The sequence below is a fragment of the Sphaerodactylus townsendi genome, linkage group LG09 (assembly GCF_021028975.2).
Source record: "Sphaerodactylus townsendi isolate TG3544 linkage group LG09, MPM_Stown_v2.3, whole genome shotgun sequence".
NCBI lineage: Eukaryota > Metazoa > Chordata > Lepidosauria > Squamata > Sphaerodactylidae > Sphaerodactylus > Sphaerodactylus townsendi.
This window is the reverse complement of record NC_059433.1, coordinates 42,429,709-42,453,572: the sequence shown is the minus strand read 5'-3', so window position 1 is coordinate 42,453,572 and position 23,864 is coordinate 42,429,709. Positions and strand designations below refer to the sequence as shown.

The following is a 23,864-nucleotide window of genomic DNA, read 5'->3' as shown; positions in this document are numbered from 1 at the left end:
GGAGTAGTGTTCCTGCTCCAACACAATAGCCAATCAGAACAAACCTGCTCAAACACAGAGGCGGGGAAATTCTGCCTATGCATCTATGTAGTAACGTAGATGTGCGCAAAAAAAAGTTTTTAAAAGTTCCCGTCCCAACACAATAGCCAATCAGGACGAGGAAGGACAGACCTGCCGAGCAGATTGCGTGTTTGGGGGGAGTGTTACATTGTTTGAAACCATGATAGACATTGAGGTCTTCACTTGACACACACTGCAGTGGGGAGGGAGAAACTGTGATGAAAAAGGTGCTGTTTCTTTTGGAACCGGGATGTATCTGGCTTAATTTCTCAGTGGAGATTCAACCTATAGCATAGTCCAAGTTTGCTACAGTTTAATGCTAGTTTGTTACAAGTTTGTTACAGTTTAATTGTTTACAGTTTAGTCCTGGTTTGGAACGTTGGTTAGCAGAGTCAAAAGAACTTCCATTTGATAGGGATCTGCATTTGGATGTCATGGCAAGTTGGAGTTGAAAGCTTCCCAAACCAGGCTTTGTGTGTCAAGAGAAGCCTTATAAACAATAAGTCATGTTCTTGGCCACTGTGGTTGATTTATGGCACCTGAATGAAGCCATAGTTTCATATGGCTAATCACCCTTTTGAGTGTATTGTTGAAAGCTTTCACGGCCAAATTCAACTGGGTGTGGTGGGTTTTCTGGGCTGTGTAGCCATGTAAGACTTCCCTCTCTGATACACCTCCGAAGATGCCAGCCACAGATACAAGTGAAACGTTAGGAACAAGATCCATCAGACCACGGCCACACAGCCCGGAAAACCCACCCCAACCCCTTTTGAGTGTTTTGTTTGTGACACATCCAAATGATGCAATCTAGCAGTAGAAGCTTCATGTGAGTGCTGTCTCCGTAGCTAGCAAATCATGCTCCCAAAACAGGACGCCACAGTTGGGAGCAATTCTGCTCCCAAAACAGGACTCCATTAGGCACTACATCAAATGTTCGATATCTTTCCTCTCTTCTGAGATTTCCCTTTAATTGTTGAGAAATGTAGCCTCCCTGTTTTCTCAGTACATGGAAGTCTGATTGACTGTGAAAATATTTGCTGACCCAATAGCACGAAAACATGTTTTAGAATTGTTTCATTTGTTTGCAGTTAGCAGCAGGTTTAGAAACTGGAGGACACATATAACAAAAAAGCGTAGCCAAGACACAATTTCTCCTTTTCCCAGAAGCCAGACAGTCATTGTGGCCCTAGAGTTTCTGCCTGTTGCTGTTTTATATTTCCTATCTTGTTTGTTTTGTACCTTAGAATAGCACAAGGCCAATGTACAATGGGGAGGTACAGATAGGCTCAGCTGCCAGAGATGGGGGAAGGGGAATGATTCTTCAAGGCATAGCAAGTGAGGGTGGATTTATTACTACACATGGAACCTGTGCATTGCTTTTAAGCTTGTTCATTTTTATTTATGGTTGAACTGCATCATTCTTTTTCAGCAAGGATTTAGCCAAGAGAACAAATCCTCTAACTTCTCTGGTGGATGGTGCAGCTGAGGCTCTGGCGTGTTGAGCTAAATGAAAAAAGTTAATGATACGCTTTTGTATCCCGTGTGAGGTTTGAATTTCACAAACACACCCTTTCTCCTGTAGCTGAAATCAGCTTCCTGCCAGGAACACAAATCCTGAGCAGACTCCTCTGCAAACAAAGCAGCTGTGGGGAAGAGGAAATGCACTCACACTTTCCTCTGGAGGCTATTAAAAAGAATCACACACACACACAAAAAGGAAAAGGCAGTAGCCTAAAATGAGAAAAGAGGAATGGGCAGAAGAAAATGAACGAGACCATCAACGCTTTCTTCTCTTGAAACAGACCTTGAGGGAAATGTCCTTTTCCGCATTTAAACAGCCATTATAGCTCCTGCAGTGATGGAAGATGGAGTGATATTGCTCATCTGCAAATAAGCTACTTCTAGCTGTGTTGGGCTCTCCCAAAATGTGAAATAGAAAAGGTACAATTCTTTTATTAGACCAACATTCTATTTAAAACCATTTCAGCATATGAAGCTATTGGGATTGTTTGGACCTTTTCAGCACCTGTAGTTTTAGCAAGTGGCTGAAGGAGATGCAGTTCAGTGCTGACATCAGCTTAGGGCTGCCAAGCATGGCAACCAGGGATGGGGGTGGGGAGTGATGATGGGGCAGAGGAAAGATGTCAACATGGCATAACTTCCAGAGTAAACCCAGAAGTGATATCATGCCTCTCGAGGAATTTGAAACTTCTAGAGGGAACTGATGTCACTTCTGGGTTTTATCCAGGAATAATATCACTCCATCTGCCTGACAGCCTTTAAAAAATTGTCCTGCAGTGGCAGGAAACAAGAGCCAGGAGTAATGGACTCCCTGACCTTACCAGATGTGGGAGGAGCTTGTCAAGAAAAGCAATCTAGGCTTTTGTCACCTGGCTCACATGGGTTCTTGAGTAAGTGGACACACAGCAGACCAAATAGGTTTTTTTTTAAGTTTTATTTTAAAAATAAAAATGTCATGAGCCCTTGGGCTTTTGGTGCCATAGCCTTAGCAGATAGCCTATCAGAGACCTAAGAGCCCAGGGACTGAGGGGGTTGTCTTGGCGTTTTAGCACTGCCTCATCTTCCTTGTCTTCCAAAAGAGACTACTAAGATCCAACCCTGGTTTTGAAGGGATGCCATTGTGAGTCCACCTAAACCCATCAATCACACCAATTCACATGAAATCTAAAATCTAAATATGAGGAAGAGCTTGACCATTTTATTGAATTACTTGAACCAGCTACATAGACCCAGTGGGATACATTGATTTTGGCAGTATTAAAACCTCATGGTAAAATTTGTGGAGATTACAAGTGCAATGCAAAGAAGGCACTGAACAGCACTAATATCCAAGTGCCTATATGTCTTGTAATCCTTGCTGTCAGAAACGTATCTGCAAACCTGGATCTTGCCTTTGTGTAGCATCAGCTGATTGTTGATGCTACTGCAGCAGAGACACAAACAATCATCGCGCACAAAGGGGCATTCCAAATCTCCAATTTGGAGTGTCCATTGCTTCTGGAATTTTCCAGCAATCCATGCATACCCTACTGTCTGGAATTCCAGGGGTTATTTTATATTTTGGTGAAATCCTGATAATAGGCACAATAGAGAGCAAAATTGATGAAAGGCTATATGAAATCCTACTTCAGTTTATCAAATTACAACTCTGTATGAAAAGGGGTAAATGTAAAATTGAAACTTTGGTCAGATTCCTTAGCTGTTGCACTGATGCTTCTGGTAATTATCTCACTAAAGACAAGGTACATGCCACCCAGTATGCACTAAGATCAACAATACACAGACTTCAAGTCTTCTACTCAATTTTTGGGGCCACTCAACATTTACCATGTCTACCTTTCACACAAAGCAATCACTGATGAGTCATTGCATCACCTATTCCCTGGTATTGGGCTAGCTAGCATGAAGATGCATTCCAGAAAATTAAGAAGAGGTTGATTTCTGATACTGCACTTCTATATCATAATGTGAAGAAATCACTAATCCTTACCACTGATCTTCACCACATGGTGTTGGAGTTATGCTTAACTACAAATTATTAGATGTTACAGAAGCACCAGCCCTGACCTCAATGACCCAGACTAGTCCAATGTCATTAACTCTTGGTAGCTTAGCTGAGGCAGCCCTGGTTAGTACCTAGATGGGAGACTAGGGATGCATAGACAATGGCAAACCATTTCAGTTCATCTTTTGCCTTGAAAACCCTATGAGGTTGCCATACGTCAGTTGCAATTTAGCTGTACTTTATACACACGGGAACAAATTGCTTACTATTAAAGAACTATATAATCCACTAAAATAAATTATGTACAAATTGACAGGAAAGCCCTGGCTATTATCATAACGGTTAAGGAATCCCACAGCTGTCTCTATGGCCATATCTTTGAAATTCACACAGGTCCTCTTAGGAATCTTTGCGGCTGATGAACCTAAACCCTTAGTACCAGTGGTGTATCTGACCCAGGCGCTACTCTTCTGGTCACGTGGGGGGCGCAAAATTGGCCCCCCATAAAGGATTAGGGAAGTCCTGCTGTCTCAAGTCAGTTTTCTCCTGCCTCACCCCCCCCGGCCCTCGGGAGGGTGCATGCAAAAATGACGAGACAGCAGGACTTCCTGCTGCCTCCAAGCCCCCTGACCCCCACCCTGGACTTCTCCCTCCTTTCCTTCCCCCCCTGCCGGCTGGGCTCCCAGCTGGCAGCCTGCAGTCTCTTCTGACCTCCCCTACGGGCAGGCCAGAAGAGACTGCAGTCCCAGCCTCACCCCAAGCCCCACCCCCCAGCCTCAGTGCTTATAAAAGAAGGTCTCCAAGGCCGGGACTGCAGTCTCTTCTGGCCTGCCAGGAGGGGAGGTCAGAAGAGACTGCAGGCTGCCGGCTGGGAGCCCAGCCGGGAGGGAGAGTCTGGGGGGGGGAGGTGGGCACCCTAAACCTTGCCCATGTCCATGGTGACATGGGCAGGGTCAAGGGCAGTGGGGGGCAGAGCCAGGGTGGGCGGGGCAGGGGCAGAGCCTGGGGGGTGACCTGGAGACAATTTGTCTCCGGGTGCTATTTACCCCTGGTACGCCTCTGCTTAGTACTCTCATCATGTAAACAGTACTAGAGTATTTTGCTTAGTGCTTACAGTTTTACATTGGTCTTCAGACCTGGAAGAATAATTGCTAATTTTTATTTATTTTTATTTATTTATTGGACTTTTAACCGCCCTCGCCCTAGGGCTGACACTCTGATTTGGCTACCATTTAGTGGCCGATTACACACAATGGGTCTGATGCATGGTGGGGGCAAATCACAGCAAGATTTCTTGAACAGAAGTATTTTCTCAATCCCAGCTTTCCCTTTTCATTCTGTCTGTGGCAAGCAAGCCCACTTCTAGCATGATTTTAATTTTTGCTTCACCACCAGAGTGGAGAGATTTGTCAGTGGGACATCTGCCCTGGACATCTGCTCTCCACCCAGCCTTCCCACTCCCTCGCACTGCTTTGCATGCCTTTTCCGTCCCCTGCCCCCCTTATGCTGTTGGCTCCTTCCTGCTTTCCTAAGAGAACTGATCAAGGGATTGAGAGATCAGTCTCTCATATGTATAGTGGTGGCGGGGTGGGGAGGGGGGGAGAACTCCCGTATCTCTTTTTCAGGTGTGTGTACAGTCTCTCTTCCACCAATACAGCCTCAGCACATCGCAGCCTCAATTGCCAGGTGCCCTGGAGCCCCCCTCCTTTCCCCCCATGCTGCCAGGTCCTTTCTGCTTCTCAAAAGTGCATATTGAGGGATCGAGAGATCGACCTTTCAATATAAAATAACAACAGGGAGGGCTTTTTCAACTAAAAGTACAAGCAGATATTTTTATCTCCACCCCACTTTCCCTGCTTGGAAGCAAGGATGTAGGTAAGGGGGAGTTCCCAGGTTTAACCCCCCCCATTGCATGTTCGAATCTCTGCCCCCCGTTTGTGGGCTTCTTGTATTTTTAAAGTTTTTTTTCAGTTTTGGCCTGCATGGGGCGTAGCTTTTAGGCTAGCAGAACCAAACTTTCAGGGTATCTTTGGGAGACTCTCCTGATGATACCACCCAAATTTGGTGAGATTTGGTTCAGGGGGTACAAAGTTATAGACTCCCAAAGGGGGTGCCCATCCCCCATTGTTTCCAATGGGAGCTAATAGGAGATAGCGGCTACACTTTTGAGGGTCCATAACTTTGGACTCCCTGAACCAAACTTCACCAAACTTGGGTGGTATCATCAGGAGTGTCTCCCAAAAATACCCTGACAGTTTGGTGCTGCTAGCTTAACAATTGCACCCCTGACAGCAGGCACCCCCCAAATCTCCCCACCCCTTTGGGATGGATTTAAAGGGAGAATCTGAGGCAGGGGAGTCTACCATCCCTGTCCTCGGAGAGCTGCTTTTATAACCACTGAGGCTGGGAGCAGGGCTTGGGAGGTGTGGCCACACCCTCAGGGGTAATGGGGGCGTGGCCCTGCCCCTCCAACTCCCCCTAAAAATCTATACCTAAGTCCCTGATCGGAGGGCTTTTAAACTTCATTTCAGGCAAGATTATGTTTTAAAATAAGTCTCTCTCTTCTATTCTTATTTGACAGCGGCAGAGATGCAGAAAGAGAGAGAGAGAGAGAGAGAGCATGTGTGGAGGGAAGGGAGTGGGGAGAGAATATTAGCTCTGTGCCTTTAAGGTTGTTGATGGGCAAAGTTAAGAGAACCAGGAAAGAACCAGAAGCTTCTTTGAGACTTGCAAGCAGCTGCAAGGCACTGGGCTGCCTCCTTGTGTGTAAACAGAGAAATGTGAGGAGGGCCCACTATGAGCCCACTGCGCAGAGAACAGGTTTGAGGTAAATGTGCCATGTGTAATGGGCCAATGTTCCTGATATGGTTGCAAAATTGACAGTGTTAGAGAAATGGGGGACAACAATGTATTTATTATCAAATTAATAACAATATCCTAGTCTGAAGAACTTTTTTTAATTTACACAATATTGCTTAATTGGGGGAATACTTGGAAGAAGGGAGTGCTGTGAGTAGATACAGAATGCATTCCCTCACTGTAACTTGTCATCTCCTCCCTAGAACCAGAAATCCAAGTTTATGAAGTCATATGAAGTCAGAGGGTTTGTAAATGCTGTTGTGGATTTGCTTTCTTATTGTGGATGCTTTTTTTTTTTTGCTGAAACTGCATCTGATTTGGGATTCAGAGCAGGGTTGGGGCATGTTGTTTATTTATTTATTTATTGGATTTCAGCTCATTCCTTTATGGAAGAAAAGAGTCTGAAAGGGAGATTTGGGAAGGTGACTCCTCCAGCTCTGGAGAAGCAGCAGCAAGATGTTTTAGTGGGTGTAAAAGATTGGTTTTGGAAAGGGCACAGACAGACAGCTGTGAGTTGGCTGAAGGTGACATTGCTTTCGGGTGGGTGCAGGGTCTCCCACTCTGGGCATCTGATATGGAGCAGCTGATCTGCTGTCATATAGGAATGACTCTTTGCATCGATTTGTGCTTTATTTGCACATTTCAAAATAAATAAACTGTTACAAAGACACCCCACGCCTCCAGTTCTCTCTCACCTAAAGGAAACTTCTCAGTTCATGAAGTGCTGACCTAAGATTTTGTCACTATTGGGGGATTTGGGGAGCACACAACAATCCTCTCCCACACTGTGAGTTACCCCACACTACTGGAATCTGTGGACAGGACTTCTTTGGATGGGTAGGCTTTATTTCTCTGTTCTTTTAATGAAATGAACCATCAGTCAATAGATTTATTTATTTGGATGTTGAGAATTTTCCAGGTCTGGTAGTTTTTCCTTCTAATGTTTTGTCCACATAGCACCAAAATATACCAAACCACAGCCACACAGCCCAGAAAACCCACAACTTCCAGTGGATTCTGGCTGTGAAAGAAAATCTTATATATATCACACTGTGCTGTGGCCAACACAGCCTGTGTCCTGACAGTGAGGGTTTAATAATTCTTTTAAATGAACAGTTCTGGACTGACCCATACCTTTTGCTTGTCCCTGAAGCCCTGCTCAGTGCCGGTGGATGGGTGGAGGCTGTTTGGAGTGGTTCAAATTAAAGGCCCTCTGCACATAACCCCCCAGGCATGTTCTCTTTATTACGGCACACGGGCGTCCAGCGGTGACATGTGCTGCTGAAAAATACTGACCTGCGTCCTTATGCCAATAAAGGATGACTTGACTTGACTTGACATGCGGGGCTCACGTCGAGGCTCACTGATGTCACATGGCCAGGTCACTTCCCCCTTCCTATAGTTCCTTAATTTTACATTAATAAATGTTTCCACACATTCCACCATCTCCCCTTTCTCAACGTTAAGCGGGGTCTGTCTCAGAGTGGCTTACAAAAGGAGGATAGTGGTGTCGGTCTGCTGTGGCTAAAAGAAAAAAAGCGACCGTCGTCGCGCAATAACGATTCCAGACAGATGTGTTGCAATTCCCTGTCCTTCCCTCTGCCCATGGAATTCCTTCCCCTAAGTTGCTGTTGTTACTATCGTCGTTAGGACCGCCAATTGTTTTGCTGCTATTTCCCTCCTTCCTGGCTGCCTCCATTCCTGCCTCCCCTCCCCTCCGCCCTACCCACCGTGGTTTTTTCCGAGTCCCCCCGCCAAGCCGCGCGCGCGTGTGTCCCGCTGTCTTGGCCACCTTCCTGAGGCAAAGCGGCGTCCAAACAGGCGGGCGGGTTGGCGGCGCGCCGCTTTCCAAGCGACTCGCCCTCTAGCGGGGCAGAGGCGGCGGTGCCGGCGGCTGGGCGTGACTTGGCGGCTGGCTTTCGGCTGCCTGCTCGCTCGCTCGCCTGCCTGCCGGGGGGACCGCGAGTCAGTGCGGGGACTGGAGCGAGAGACGCGGAGTTCTTGGCGAAGACGGCGCGCTCGCTCCTTCCCCGGCCGAGGAGGCGGCGGCGGGCCGGGGCTGCGCAACAGGGAGCGGGGCTGGCTGGAGTTTCGTGGCGGGACTGCTGCCACTCGGAGGAAGCCCTGGGTGTCCCCCCTTAAGAAGGCGCCCGCCGTCCAGAAGGGGCCACGGAGGGGGACTGAGGCGCCCACCCCAGCCTTCCCCTTCCTCACTTGGGAGGGCTCCTCTCGAGAGGAAGGCAATATGGGAAAAGTTGAAAGTTGGCTGCTGACTTTGGCTGGACTTTTGCTGGCGTCGAGAGCGGAGACGTTCACAGGTAAGGAGTGGGGGAGCCCCCTCTTGCCTGGTTTTCCTTACTCCCTCCCCCCGCCGTGGGGAGCCGGGAGGGAGAGTGTGGGGCGAAGACGGGCGGCTGCCCTGGGCAAATGGGAGCCCCCCCCCCCCCCCACGCTACGGGTGTGACCCTCGGAGCTGCTGCGTGCCTGGAAAAAGAGAGCCCGAGACACGCCTGGCACCGAGACGGGAAGTTCAAGGCGCCGTGGGAGGGATCCCGTTAGTTTGGCTGCCTGGTGCAAAAGTGCAGCGGGGAGAGAGAGAGAGTTTTGTGCAGAGTCTGCAGAAGAAGCTGGGCAGGGCTGGGAAGCGAGTCTTGTTCGCCCTCAGGACGGGTGGTGGGGGTTTCCTTCTCATCCAGAGCCCAAAAACTTTGTGCAAGTTGAGTGTTGTCCGACGGCTTGAGGGCAGCAGTGGGGAGGCTGGCTGGTCTGCCTTTCCTTTCTAGGGACCCTCCGTCTTGGCACAAGGAGTCGGGGATGCTTTGGGGGCAAAAGAGCAGCTTTGCTGAGGGATGAAAAAGCACCCTGGAGGGGACGAGGCCTCTCCCTCCTTCGCCCAGGTCGGCCCCCTGGGTTGTGCTGCTGAGGTCTTTTGGAAGGTGTGCTATGGCGGGTGCAGGGCAGGGCTCTTAGCACCCCTTTCGGGATAGGAAATAGGGAAGAAGGGGGAGCGTCTGGCCACCCTGGTAGTTGGTTAGCGGGCTTTAGACAGGGCAAGTCCCTCTGCCTCATTGTGTGACAGCTCTGTGGGACAAAAGAAGGGGAAGCAACTCGTGCTGGGTTTCCTTTGCTTCTCTCGTGCAGGTTTTAACATCTGCCAAGCAGTGACAGCAGAGATCATCAAGGCATAACTTTTTAATTGCACCTGGCAGGCTTTTGCTTCAGTATCCTGCTGCTGTGGCTCTTTCCTCTGGACCGCCTCCAGAGTATGTAACAAAGCTATCTGCTTGAACGGTATATATATATTTGAGACTCAAACCCCTAATTTTGGTCTACTTTGCAAAACAGAGAACTGCACACAGAATAACTTTGTTTTTCATATGAAATTTGAACTGTGAGAGGAGGGCAGAAATGCAAGATGTCACTGTTGGTTGCATGGCACTTGGGGTCCTGTGTGTTCACTAAAGCACAGAATGGTGGAAATAAGTTTTAGACTTGAAGAAATCTGTTCTCTTTTATAAACATACTCTGATTTAATGTATGTCCCAGGTTGTGCTCTCTGTATATAAGCAGCCTGCATTTTCTCAAACTTCTTTGCTATGTCTGCAGAGAAGTCATGAGGTTTGTTAGGAGAGAGAAGTTCCAGAGGTTTCCCTTAGTATGAAATATAGCACGGAGGAAATGCTTTCCCCTCACCTTGCCTTTATGTGCTTTCAATGAGGCTATGTGAATTATGAAACTTTATCCGCAGGAGTGTTATTGAACACCTTCAAGGCCAGATGTCAATAAGTTCTTGCCTTATTAAGATGAAGTCACACCTAAGCTGTATGACCTACATGGAAAGGTCAAAATGTTGTAGGGGTATAGCATCTTCTGTTGATAAGCTGTGTGCATACACAGCTGGCAATATTTGTATAAGAATCTGGGATTTTAAACCACTGTTTGCCTGCTTCAAAACTATTGTCCTTCAGCGTCCTGTGTAGTGAGTTGTCTTACATAGTCACCTGTTAAATGGTTTTCTAGAAGTGTCATTAAAAGGGATTCTTCCTTCTGTTCACAAACTTTGAGCTGACATTGATATGCAGGGAGTAGGAGGTTCTGTGCCAAAAATAAGTGTAGCTATTTGTGCAATACTAAGCAGAGTTACACCCTTTTAAATCCTTTGAAGTCAATGGGCATATAATGGCAGAACACTTCTTAGGATAAGACTTCAAGTGAGCCAGTTTCTGTGCAGACTGGTATGTCTTATATGATGTGTTTAAGATTTGGTTTCATGGAACACAAAGTATGAGTAACTGCACATATTGTTGATATGCAAAAATAAAACATGAATATTTTTGTTTTGTTCTGTAACATATTTAAAATAATATTAAGTTTTCTGTGGTTATACTTTACCGTTAAAATATCTAGAAGTACTCTTATACTTTTGTCGGGTAAGTTCATAGTATAGTTGCAGTATCTATATAATGGATAACTGCTGCTATGTCTCTGATAATACCCTATCACACAAGTTACAATAACAGCAAATTTTTTGTAGATTGCTGGTTTTTAGAAGTTGGAAAATGAATTGTCACATTTGTATCTTTTTATACACAACATACTGAATTATTAGAAGTTTTCCAATGTTTTTATTCAGGCATTCTTCGTTTGATTATACTTCTGTAGAAAGTCACTACCAGGGAGAAGTATGAGCAAAGTCACGAGAAGTTCATTCTACTATTTTATAGTTTCCGATACTGTTGTAAGTTTTAAAGAAAAATTTAGATCAAGAAAAGTGAGCTTTTCTGCAATTGTTGATAAATGACAAATTAATACTGAAGACAGTGAAGCAAGATTGACAGTTTTATACCAGAAGACAAGTAATGACTTCTCTGAGTAGAATCAAAAACTGTTGTGACGTCATTTATGTAAAATCCAGGACAACAATTGTTTTGAGTTGCTTGGTCTCATCATAAACTCTTAAAAAAGGTAGACCCCATTGATTTTAGGTGCCCAGAATCTTATCATTAGCCTGTTTAATGGGTCCAGCCTTTATATTGTTATATTTCAGAAATCTATATTTAATGGTAGCAATCAAAGCATGATAGTAGAAAAAAGTTAAATACGAAAAAGTCTGATCTGATTTTTCATTTTGGTGTTTCGGGATTTATTGCTTCAAGAGATCATCCATGCCGGAGAAAACAAACTACTTCTGAAAATGGGTTTGTTTCAATAGAAATAGGCTACAAGCTGAAAAGACGCCATTGACAGCTTAATCTTAAATGTTAGGTTTTGTTTAAAATGAAAGGTCTAGTCCTGATGGGTTCTGTCAAGTATCAGCTGAAGTTGAAGTCGCAGAGAGCTATAATGGAATTTGAAAACCACAAATTTTTATAAAAGGCCCATTTTTGGTGATTTCTGTTGTTAACACAGGTTGTCCTGGAAAGGCCTACTGTTAGGCTGTACAGCTACTTCACATTGTATTAAGTGACAGAAAAAAACTTATTTGCCAACCATTGCCGTAGTCCCCCAACTGGTTGTTCACAGTGATTAGAATTTCAACCTAATACTTTACAACTATACAGCTGAAAACCTCATGTGTTAATACTGGCACAGCTCCTAGCTGCTGGATTTGGGATTTTTACATCCATTGTTTGGACTTCCAGTAGTTAAGAATCACCTGTGTGTGTGTGTGTGTGTGTGTGTGTGTGTGTGTGTGTGTGTGTGTGTGTGTGTGTGAGAGAGAGAGAGAGAGAGAGAGAGAGAGAGAGAGAGAGAGAGAGAGAGAGAGAGAGAGAAATTGGGGGGACATCAACTTGTTCTGTATTGTACAAAAAATATTTTCACCCCACCTTTCTGTACAGAGGGTTCATTTCTACTACCTTGTTCCCATGTTCTCATTTGGGGGTGAAAATGGAACTAGATTTGGAACAGGATCTCATCATTTCCAAAAATAACATTTACGGAGCAATGGTTAGTCATCATTTTAGAGATAAGTGGTATTTATCTTTAAAATTCATAATTCTAGCTGCTGTAGGTAAGCTGAAATTGAACAGTGGGATGTGATATCATCCTACATACTTCGATGTGTGACACAACTTGTTTTCATTAAAATTTCTGCTTTTAATGATTAAATGAAGCATTGGGTACAGTTCTAAGTACAAACTGCAGTCCTGTGTTAAGTTAGATTTGCTCTGTGGGGCTAAGAATTTGTTTCTTGACAGAAGGTTGTAGGTGAGAGAAAAAATGACTAAAAGTTGATTCACAGCCATATACTTTTACACTTAGGCGGTGACTAGAATGTTATTATCAGCTCTCTCTACCCCCAAAAGCATCTGAACTCCACATGCTGTATGCTAAATTTGCTTATGGTCATATGCACATATTGTCCTACAAATATATGTGTGTGTGGATCTGTCTATGTATGTGTATATGTATATATGTGTGTGTATATGTAGGTTTGTTTATACATATATATATATGTATGTATGTACTTATAAACAGAAACCTCACTCTAGATTGCAATATATAGATTATATGGTTTGTGCTACATGCATCAGACTCTACACATGTACATCTCTAAGCACAACCTAGAGATTTGGAACATTAGAGAGGTGGGGCGAATTAGGCATTTCAGTTGTCAAGTGGGACAAACCACAAAGTGTGCCTGCCCTGAGATGAGTCTGTGTATCTAATGAAGTAGGTTGTTTATAAAAGCTGATGTCAATCAACTAAGTACCAATCCCAAACCTCATAAGCAGCATGCTATTGCACAAGAAGGTCTGCACATTTTCACTCTACCGGTAAATCATTTGTGTTGACAAGTGTGATAGAGTCAGCTGCCTAGTAGACAGTGGAGAAATAGGCCTGGGTACAGGATATGGAGTTTCAGTGATAGAATTGCATGTCCAGCATTTGGATTTGAAGAGTTCTCTGTATTTTGTTTATTTCTTGTCTGTCTCTGCTGTTTCACAGTGGTTTTCGAACTGAATCTATATCAGACTTGCCTTGTGTTACTTATTAAAAAATTAAAGTTTTCTATTCACTGATTAAAATGGCACTGTTATTATGATAATATAGAAGAGAAAAGTATACCCTACAGTATATTACAAGGATGTAATTACACTGAAGAACTCCTCTAATGTAGCTTTGGTCTCACAGTTTAGTTATCACTCTGTGTGCAAAATTACAGTGCCTTGAAATAACCAAACAAAATATGTTATTCTTTTTAAACAAAAATTAATACTGATGGAATCTTCTGGATTGACAATTGCGGAGAGTGAATTTGCTGTGTTGCCACAGAACATAGAGAACAAAGTAGTTCACTCCATCATCTGACTAGAGTAATGTAACATTTAATTGTAAACAGTGAACGTCCCATTCCTTGTATTCTTCTGCTGGGAACATGTTCAAGTCAGTTATGATGCATGCCGCTGATTTTCCCACTAGGAACTGAACTGGCTCCAAACAACAGCCACGCCTTAGTTTCTTCTTGGAAGAGTACTAAACTATAGTTGCTTAGCTTGGCATCTGGGCTACACTTCCCAGCCCCAGATAGCCCTGGATCCAGCATGTCTAATTCTGCATGTCCAGCGAGCCTTTGGGCCTGTATTTCTGATGGTAGCCCTGGTGCCACAGGGCAAATGACTTTTAGCAGCAGATAAAAATAGATACAGTCCCACAGTTCATTTACCTACTATTAATCTTTTGGATTCTGGCTTTGTTTGTTTTAATTTAATTTTAAATAACAAATGGTTTTGTCTTGGATAATGATGCTGAGTAATTCAGTAAGATTTCAACATAAGCATTGTCTGGTTCCAAACACATGACTTTTAGTTATTGATTTCAGTTGAACAGATGGACATAAAAACAAGACAATTGTAACATTTTTATAGGCACCGTTAAGCAGGGTTTCAATATGTCCCATTAGATTCATTGGTGGTTTCTGCATGTAGGTACCTGATTTAGTAAAAATACATTTATTTGTCCTTAATATAAACCCTGATAGTACTAACTATAAATTCTGTACTTTTTCAGTTTGGTCTCTCTTGTACCTTCAGTGGTATTTAGATTTTCATTTCAAAGGTATGATGTGTTTCAGCCATGAAGTCTTGTTTGCTGTGATCTACTGCTGATCACTAGGTGTAGCTGCATCTCTAAATCCACATTCCTAAACTAAGATTGTACACCATAAGGTTGTGTGCTGGGTCTACTGAACTTGGCACATTGTGAGCTTGAGACATGAAAAAGTATTTAAGGCATTTGGAGTGATTTGAAAGCTTGATGTAATGTAAGCCATGTACCTTTTGGAAGAAAATAAACCACTAAAAGTACAGAAACCGTGCATGCCTGTGTAATAATTTATTTGCTTTCTATTTATATTTTTAGTCCAGTGCTTTGCTGTTGGCACTAATGGACTAAAATAATTTGGTGTTTGTCAATGAAGAACTGTAACTTTTTTAAAGAGCTCATTTCTCATGGTTGAAAAAAGTTAAAATATTTACTTCATGCAGAATTTCTCTATATGAAGAAAATTGAGTTTCAGATAGTCTTTTGGTCACCTGTGAGTTAAACGTTATGATCCACAGTGAGAGAACTGAGTGAACAGTATGCTGGCCCACAAAAACATTGGGCTTGCATTTCTCTGCAGTTCTCTTAACCCTTTGCTGCATGTTAGGGTCCTTTTGTATTGGAAAGAAGTTTCAAAAAGCTACACGATAGAAAAATCAGTCAAGAATACTGTGAGTACTTGCCAGTCATTGAGTACACTTAAAATATGTATTTTTAACTTGGCTGAAATATTGTAGGATTTTTTTTATATTGGCACATGGATGCCTTTAAATATGCAAAGAATTGTATTATTCAATCCTAATATTGTGCCCTGAAATTTTTGTGGAAAGAGATGTGTGTATTTGTATTAGTACTAGATGTATGTATTTTTATTATAACATATAGTAGTGACCAAAATAGCATTTGGCATGTACTAGCAGAAAAGATTAGAGAGCTAATATGGGATGTACAAAAAGTCATGTACACCAGCAGTAACTCTTTGCCTGTAATCAATGGCACAGTGAACTTGGTTCTGTCCTAGGGCATTTACAGGGAGTTCCAAAGGCTGAGTTATAATTAGAGTGAGCGTGTAAGAGCTGTGTGATAAGATACTCAGAGTAATCCATCTCAACTGGCATTTGGCCCCCTCCCCACTGTGTTTATAAATATGTAAAAATGTATTGTGGGTCATCTCAGAAGGAACTGAAACTAGGGATGTAAATTTCAATTTAATAGAGAAATTGTGTGCTTGAAAAATTATTGAAACATTAACGAGCTCACCATCTATCGAGCGCACATATGTATTCTTATATATTAAGTGCTGCTTTTTTGAAGAAAAAAAATAAAATGTGACCCTTCGTCAGTCACGTACACAGATGATTACCATTGGAAAACATGCATTCTGCAGGCACACAGGAACCTGGGATGCAGAAGTAATCTTTATTATTTGTTTTATGGGAAGACCTTTAGCCGCCTGAATGCTGCCATTGACAGTTTTTAAAAGTTCATTCATATATCTCAAAAAACATGTGTGATAAACAATGAATAATTTTGAAAGCAAATAAGTTCTTTTTCATAAAATGCATAGCTCATCTCTGGTATAAACTGCCCTTATGTGTTATGAGGCTTGGGGGCAGGGAGGAGTTCTGCTGACTTAAGGTGACCCTATAGGGTTTTTAAGGCAAGAGACTTTTGGAGCTGATTTGCCATTGCCTGCCTCCACTTCACGACCCTGGTATTCTTTGGAGGTCTCCCATCAAAATATTAGCCTGGATCAGGGCTAAGAGTGTGTGAGTGGCACAAGGTCACCCAGCAAGCACTTTTGCACTGTTGCAGCCTCACACCACTGGGAAGCTCCTTTGGGAGCAATGGGGTGATTCTGCAGCAGGGCAGCTGGCTTGTGGATGGGGCTGCCCATTTCTGGGGACAAGAAACAGGATGGATATTGCCATCTTCCATTGTGTACGCTTCTTCAGGAGTATTTAGTTACCTGTAACCTAGAATGTTCATCCATACAGCTGTTGGCCTTGACATACCTGTTTCCCCGAAAATAAGTCCTACCCCTAGCATGATTTTTCAGGATTTTTGAAGGATGCTTGAAATATAAGCCCTACTCCAAAAATAAGCCCTAGTTACAGATTCCCTGGTGCAGCTTATCTGGTCACATGGGAGGCACAAAATCATGGAAAAAAAATAAGACATCCCCTGAAAATGAGCCCTAACGCATTTTTTGGAGCAAAAATTAATATGAGACCCTGTCTTATTTTTGGTAAAACACAGTATTATGGTAGTTCCTGTATTCTGTGTGCAATGTGTTGCTTGAAACTGAACAGTAGTTCAAATGAAGTCGTCTTGCTGAGGAGGGTGCTGCTTTTTGAGTCATGTGTTGGTGGCTATATTATTCTTTATTCTGCCAACAAGCTGACTGCAACGTGATTCATAAATAGAATGGCTAAATGAATATTTTCCTCTGACTAGGAAACAAGATCCCCCTCAGCAGGGAGATGGAAAAAGGCTGCTCAGCTTTGATTGGTTGATTAACTGACCATAAGATAAATTAAAATGCATCCTAACCGCTATAGAGTTAACTATGGTATGGTTAACCAGAAAAAACTGGAACTCTTGTAATGTGCCATATGCTGGTATCGGATTCATGTGCAGGTTTGGTTCATATGGCCTGGCAGAATGATTGAACTACACACTATAGTCTAACACTTCATTAGGTTTTATTATTGTGACTTGATAGAGATGTATAACATATTGGAGAATCTTGTAGCAATATTGAATGATGCTTAAAATGCTGATCACAAACTGCTTGTTGCTTTAATCTGAATAGGATTAAATGTAATTTGCTATGGCAGTGTACTGTATGGCTACTTCTAATAAAGTTGCTCCACACTATTTTCAAGCTTGTTGACTGTTGCTGTTGAGTGTTGCTATCTGCACTGACAATGTACACAAAATTTTGCCATTCACTATCTCAGGCTATGACAAATTTTGTTTGGCTGTAGAATCCCGTGCCAAAATTAGGAGCCAGAGTCATCTTTTATCCTTCTGGATTTCAAATTAATAATCATCTTTGCTAATATTCTTCCAAAAACCTAAACATGGACCCTTCCCAGTTTCTCATAATGTTGTTAAAGAACTGTATGACAAAAATATTGTAGTATATAAATAAATATAAAGGTAACCCAAAATGTGTGCTAAAACAAAAGGCTAACCTCTAACCTCCAGTTTTTCATAATTCCATTATGCTTTTAAATGCTTGTAGGAGCCGCGTGGCATAGTGGTTAAGTGCTTGCACTGCCACTCACACGGTCAGGAGTACGATCCCCCTGTGGGTCAGATATCCCGGCAGCTGGCTCATGGTCAACTCAGCCATCCATCCATTCTTGGTTGGTAAATGAGTACCTAGCTCATAGCGAGGGGGTAAAGAATAGCCGGGAAAAGCAATGGCAAACTACCCTACAAAAGTGGCTTGCCTATAAAATCATTGCTCGCAGTGGTACCCCAGGGTTGGACACAACTGAAGGGGAAACTGCCTTTTTAAATGCTCAGTTTAATTGAATATTGGAATTAGCATAGAAGGCATTCACTGCTATCGAATGGTATAAAGTTAAGTGTACACACAGATAAACAGTGACAAGAACTTCATGCACATTTGTTTACATAATCCAGCAAAGCATTTTGATGCTGAAAAATAAACATCAGTCTGACTCTAGCCAGCCTTTTTTGATCCATTCTGGCCGATCCCTTTCCTTAATGTATCTCCCATTCCACATGACTTTTACTTGTACAGTTCTCTTGATCCCAAGTGTACCCTCTTGGTGGTCAAAGGAGATTCTTTCCTCCTTTTTAATCAGTGGAAAAACTGGTTAGAGTCATTCCTGTGTACCATGAGAATTGCTGTGAGACCCTACAATGAAACATCTAGAAACCATGGTGACCTGGCACCTGAGATTTGTTGAGTTCTGCATTCTCTTGTCAGTGGGTTATCAGGTGGTCAGAGTTTGTTTCCTATAGTTTGGTTATTTTACATAGAGTGAGCCCATGAAGGACAAGAGAACCTTGGTGGCATTTGAGGGCTGCATCTAATGGCTGCATTTAATTTCTGAAAAAAACATTAAGGTGGGAGGGGGAAGGTGACATAATAAAATCACTAACACCTGGTTGCTCCTATGCCCTCATTCTCATTCTTTCCCCCACTTCCTGTCACCAGTGTGGAAGTGGTATGGAAGTGAATAGGTTTTGAAGTTGTTACGAATTTTTTTGTTATTTTTCTTTTTTCTCTCTATAGTGTGTGAAGGGGGTTGTGTGGGAATATGGAACCATGAGTGTTGGATTTGGGTTGAACATAGAGGACATAAGGAATCAGAGCGGTAGGGTAAGGAATTGTACAAGTGGATGATCTTTCTGCATGTGAGAGGGGTCAGGGAGGAGAATATATTAATTACAATTAACTTGTGGCCTTTCTGGACTCTGAGCTCTTTTGAAACAAAGGATATTCCTTAAAGGGGAAATTGGGCTTTTTATCAAGAATGTAAGATTGCCGTGCTACAGGAATTTACTGGCTACATTTAAGTGAAAACTAAGCCAGAACCAGGCCCTCTCTCAAAGCCCAAAACTACTTCTAGCTGCAAACCAAGTTACTACAAGGCAAGAAGTCCTTTATTCTGCTTCTGTGAGGTTCCTGGGTGCTTCAAGAAGCTAGCTTCATGTGGTGGCTTTTGCTCTTTCTAGTCTTTATCCTTTGTAAGCCTGTGCAGAAAAGGTCAAGTTCAGCAGATGTCTTCTTGAGGACTAAGTATGAAATAGAAAACTCTGTGGCTGAAACGGCTTCCACTGTAGGGGTATTTTTTGTGTGTACAAGACACAGTGAGGTGAATGAGGACAGTTGCTATTCCTAGGCTCTTGGTAACTAATAGTTCCTAATCCCAACTATCTGCATACTGCAAAACTGACTATGAAATAAGTAAACATGAGCAGGTATATTATGAATGACCTGAAACAAATGGAGTCACATTGTGAATTTGACAGCAGCAGCAGGCAGCAATCATGGGAGGATAAGAATAGTTGTTGTTATGCAAGAGTCCATTAATTTCAAGTGCAAGGCCCATAATTTTGCCTGACGTGAAATTTATTTGCTTAGATGGGTGGTGGCGGCAGTGGTGCTTTTATATTAAAATGAACCCAAGACTGACTTGAAGACAATTTGAGACTGGATGACAGAACTAAAAATTAGCACTTTCTGCAGCCTTAAATGGACACAGAAGTGTGTACAAGAAGGCTTTCGACTGCAGCAATAATATTTATGTTTCCATAATGTCTTATGAATTTGGCATTGTAGAATTATGAATTGCTGAAACATTACAAAAATAACATTGAAAGCCTGATGGATCTGGAATTATCCAACTAGTTGACTTTCCTTAATTTGTTTATTAGAGAATGGGTATTCCGTTGCATATCATGATTCCAGAAAAGCTTTTGATTCTTAAGTCCACTCCGCACAACACAAATAAAACATCTTGCAGATGTTTTAGAAAGAACTGTTTTGGGTATTTTTGGCAGCATAGCATAGGGAAAAAGCGTTTCAGGGGGAAATGGTTCTTTTGGCCACTCTGTCTGCAACCTCTCACTGAACGTTTCTGAGCAGCTTGCACGCAACGTTTTCCGCTGCTTCACGATTCTCTGTGATGCCTGCCATTTGTCGAATTTTCCAACTGATCATTCCTGTGCTTGTAGCTCATCTGCCTGGCATTTCAGTGTGTAAAATACATGAATAAAGTGAGTTTTGTCTGCTGATTCTGTGTATGTGTTGTTTTTCCTTTTTTTGTTTTCAATGAAGTATCTTCAAAGCTGCAGAGACTCGATATGAGAATTGGCTGCGATTCTCATATGTTTTCATAGCTTAGCAGATATCTCATTGACAACAAAAAAAGGTGAAAGTGACATGATATTCTAAACGAACTTTACTCCAGTACTTAACACACTGAAATGGCAGACGGATAAGCTGCAAGCAGAGGAAACATTTCCTGCTCTTTGCACAGCATGCCAGAAACGTTTTCAAAGCAACTTCGGAAAAAAGTCACTAGTTTAGTGTTTTTGAAAAAGTACATTTTGAGCAGAAATAAAACATCTTCCAAATGTTTTTTGGGGGAAACTGTGTTAAATTCCACCCCAAAATACCTGTTTTGGCATTCTGAATATGTTTTATTTGTGTTGTGTGGAATGGGCCTTAGTTTCACATAACACCTTCCCAGCAAAAAGAAACTGCCATAGAATAGGTACATAATGGGATCAACATACTTTAATGTTAAGCTAATCATGGTAAATGAATCAACATAAGTATTATCCATGTTACCTGAAAAATGCTGTGTCAGCTTCCTCGTTGCTCAATCCCGTATGCTCCTAGTAACGTATGAAAGAGAGAAATCAAGTGAGAGGGAAGATTCTTGTGGAGTCTTACAAATGGCCGAAGCACAGATTTAGGTTAAACTCTGGAAAATCCTGTCCAACTGTAAGAAAAAAAAATCAACAATGGAATTAGCTTTTGTTTTTATTCTTTTCCCGAACTGACTGCAATTGAGTGCAGAGTTACTCCACTCCAAGGCCACCAAAATCAATAGCCTTATACTGGAGTAGCTCTGCATGGGGTTGCACTGTAAAATCACTTGGTAGAAAGTTAATTTCGTTGAATACATTTGCATGGTATGTTACTTGGTTTTTGCTGTTTTTATAGGAGTGGTCAAGCTATTATGAAAACCTGTATTTAAATATTTTCTTTTTTAGAATGTAGGGAGTTTTGGATTCCTCTGGCTCCTACAACAGACAACTGATAGTTATTTTGGATGAGAAGTTGATGTCTGCTGATTGTTTCTACTGGTTAGGGGAGTGATTTTTACCAGTTCTTGCCCTCTACAGCAGACCTACAAGTCCCCCTTCATGCTGTATATGGGAATACCCTGTCTTCTCAAGCGCTACTGAAGTAATTTGGAGGAGCAGCAAAAGGCAGAGAGGGGAAGGCAGGACTCCCCACTGAGGCACCATGTCTGTGGATGACAACTTTTCTGGCACCCACCAAGCATTTTTAGAAAGTGGGTAGTTGGGGTAGGTTGGGCCTTTACTCAGAAGGGCTTCTGATTGGCCACTGGAGATCTGATTGACTGTGCTGATTTTTTAAAAAAAGTTACTTTGGCAGTAGCTGCCACCAAAGTACAAAGATCTGTGTATCTGAAGGTAAACTGTGTGTATGAAGGAAAATATTTTGTAGTTGTATCCACTATGCTGTGCCAGAATTCCCAAGATGCCCACAGGCTCAAAAAGGTTCGGGACCCCTGGTTTAAGCCACATTCTGAACTCTTCATAAGGTTTTTATTAAAGGTTTACATTGAGATGAAGGTGAAAAATCAAAGCAATACTGGATAATGAATGTCTGCCCCTCAACTTTTCTGAATTAGGGATTTTCTTCAGTATTACAGTTTGTCCTAGTTAAAAATGCTGCTCTGATTTAATTTTGCGTCATGAGAATTTCATTTAGCTCTTTTAATAATGTATGACATATTGTCATTTCATTTGGAAGTTATGTTTGCACAATATGTAGTTTGGCTAGTTCAAGCCATTGCTTTATATGAGATGGCTATGGGAGTTGCCAATTTCCATGCAGTAAAATGCAAAGCTCTAACACATTTCCCATCACTGCATGGAAAATTGAGTCACACCGGCAGAGCAGTGCTTCAAGCTGTTCTTTGTAACAAACTACATTTGTATATGTTAGATTCAGCACTATATGATAGCAAAAAAAATGTAGACCCTATATGGAGAGCAAAATATTCTTTTCTAATCCTTGTGTCACCTTTGGTTTTCCGTAAATTTATTTGGAGTGCTAATTTGATTGGTTAATTTGTGAGCTACGTTACTAATTGTGGTAAGAGTTAGGCATCCCAGTCCAGAGCCCTGGGGCAGCCAGGTGCACCGGCACTGTGATGCTGCTCTGCCACCTCCAGAGAGGTTTTTTTTTGGTGACACAGGAAGGCAAAAAAACAAAAAAATCTCCCTACCATTGAAAAACCCCTCCATTGGTCTCAATGGGCTTATGCCAACCTAAAGGATGACATAAATCTAAGCCCTGGGCACTAGTGTCGTGGGAGGCAAAGGTGAGGTGGAAACTGATGTTAGTTGGCTCTACCACTGGCCACATCTCTGGAATGCCCCTGTTATACCGGTGGATTCACCCCTCTGCCAGTGTAAGTGCCTTGGCAGCATAGAGCCCCACTGCCTCCACAACTCCTTTTGTGCCTCCCCCCTGGCCCTGGATTGGGCTGCAAACCTTATTAAGGTTGTGGGTGAATTAGAGCTTTGGGAATCTGCATGGTAACTGGACAAAGGATGAGGGAAAAATAAGCTGGATGTGTCACTCTGTTGTAACTAAAAGAAGATACAAAGGGAAGATACTACACTTCGGCAAGGCTGTGCTTCTCAGCATTAGAAATGCAATGTTCTTTTCTTGAGTGCATTCTGTACCTAATGTGAACTTGCTTCAGACCTTTTGTGTGAGAGGAAGGAGAATCCTAAACTATATGGAATAGGAAAAAAGAAGAAAGTAGTGTATTACTATAAGGCTAACATCTTAAAAGAACCAGCCTGTAATGAAGAGTTGCTGTGACACATTTTTACTCAGCCATTCTGTTTTTTTGTATAATCAAGAATGATTTGAAGCCACTGCCTTCAAAACAGGAATGGAGTTTTTACTGTTGTCTTTTCCTGTAGTGCCGCCACAGCTTTGATATAACAAGCTAATCTTTTTGCTTAACTTTAACTATTCACTTATTAATTTTTAAAGTTACAGTAATGTTTTGCTTTTGTGATCTAAATACACAGAACCCAATATTGAGTATGACTTGTATATGTAACTAGCGGGCCCGGCCATGCGTTGCTGTGCCTGAGTCTGGTGAAGTGGAAAAGAAAGAAAAGGGGAAGCGAACGGTTCGAACATGTGTCATTGCACAATGATTGCAAGGGAGGGGAGGGGCAAGGAGGCCCTCGCTCCCCTCCCTCTCTTCCGTTCCCTTGAATGGCAACCTGGCCGGTCCCTCCCTAATGTTCCCCTTCCTTTGCTAGGGTGGGTGGGCCATGTGCAGGTGGCTGGTCCTGTCCCTTTCACTCCCTTCCCTTGCAGGCGAATTATCTAGCGTAAAACACACTGGGAGGCATGAGCTACGTTGTGTTCAAATTTCAGAGCATTTGGTCCAGCAAGCCCCTGGACCCTTCCTCACCTTCCCCTTCCTCCGCTAGGGTGGGTGGGCCATGTGCAGATGGCCTGCCCCATCCCTTTTACTCCATAAGGCAGTGGTTTTCAAGGAAGGCATGGTTGGTTCCCTTGTATCAGAGGGTGTTG

The 23,864-nt window shown here is 42.7% G+C and overlaps 1 protein-coding gene across 15 annotated transcripts in view; it reads left to right on the top strand.

The window, feature by feature from the left end:
• Window positions 1-8,384: 8,384 nt before the first annotated feature.
• The window catches only part of PTPRM (protein tyrosine phosphatase receptor type M), a 539,592-nt gene continuing 524,112 nt past the window's right edge, over window positions 8,385-23,864 (top strand). For 10 of the 15 annotated variants that reach the window (XM_048507346.1, XM_048507345.1, XM_048507344.1 and 7 more), the window contains exon 1: window positions 8,386-8,763. In XM_048507346.1, the coding sequence (XP_048363303.1) occupies window positions 8,691-8,763 (73 nt within the window). In that variant the 5' untranslated portion in view covers window positions 8,386-8,690. Of the gene's footprint in view, window positions 8,764-23,864 lie in introns of all 15 variants that reach the window. The other 5 variants (XM_048507340.1, XM_048507337.1, XM_048507335.1 and 2 more) reach the window with 1 other exon arrangement.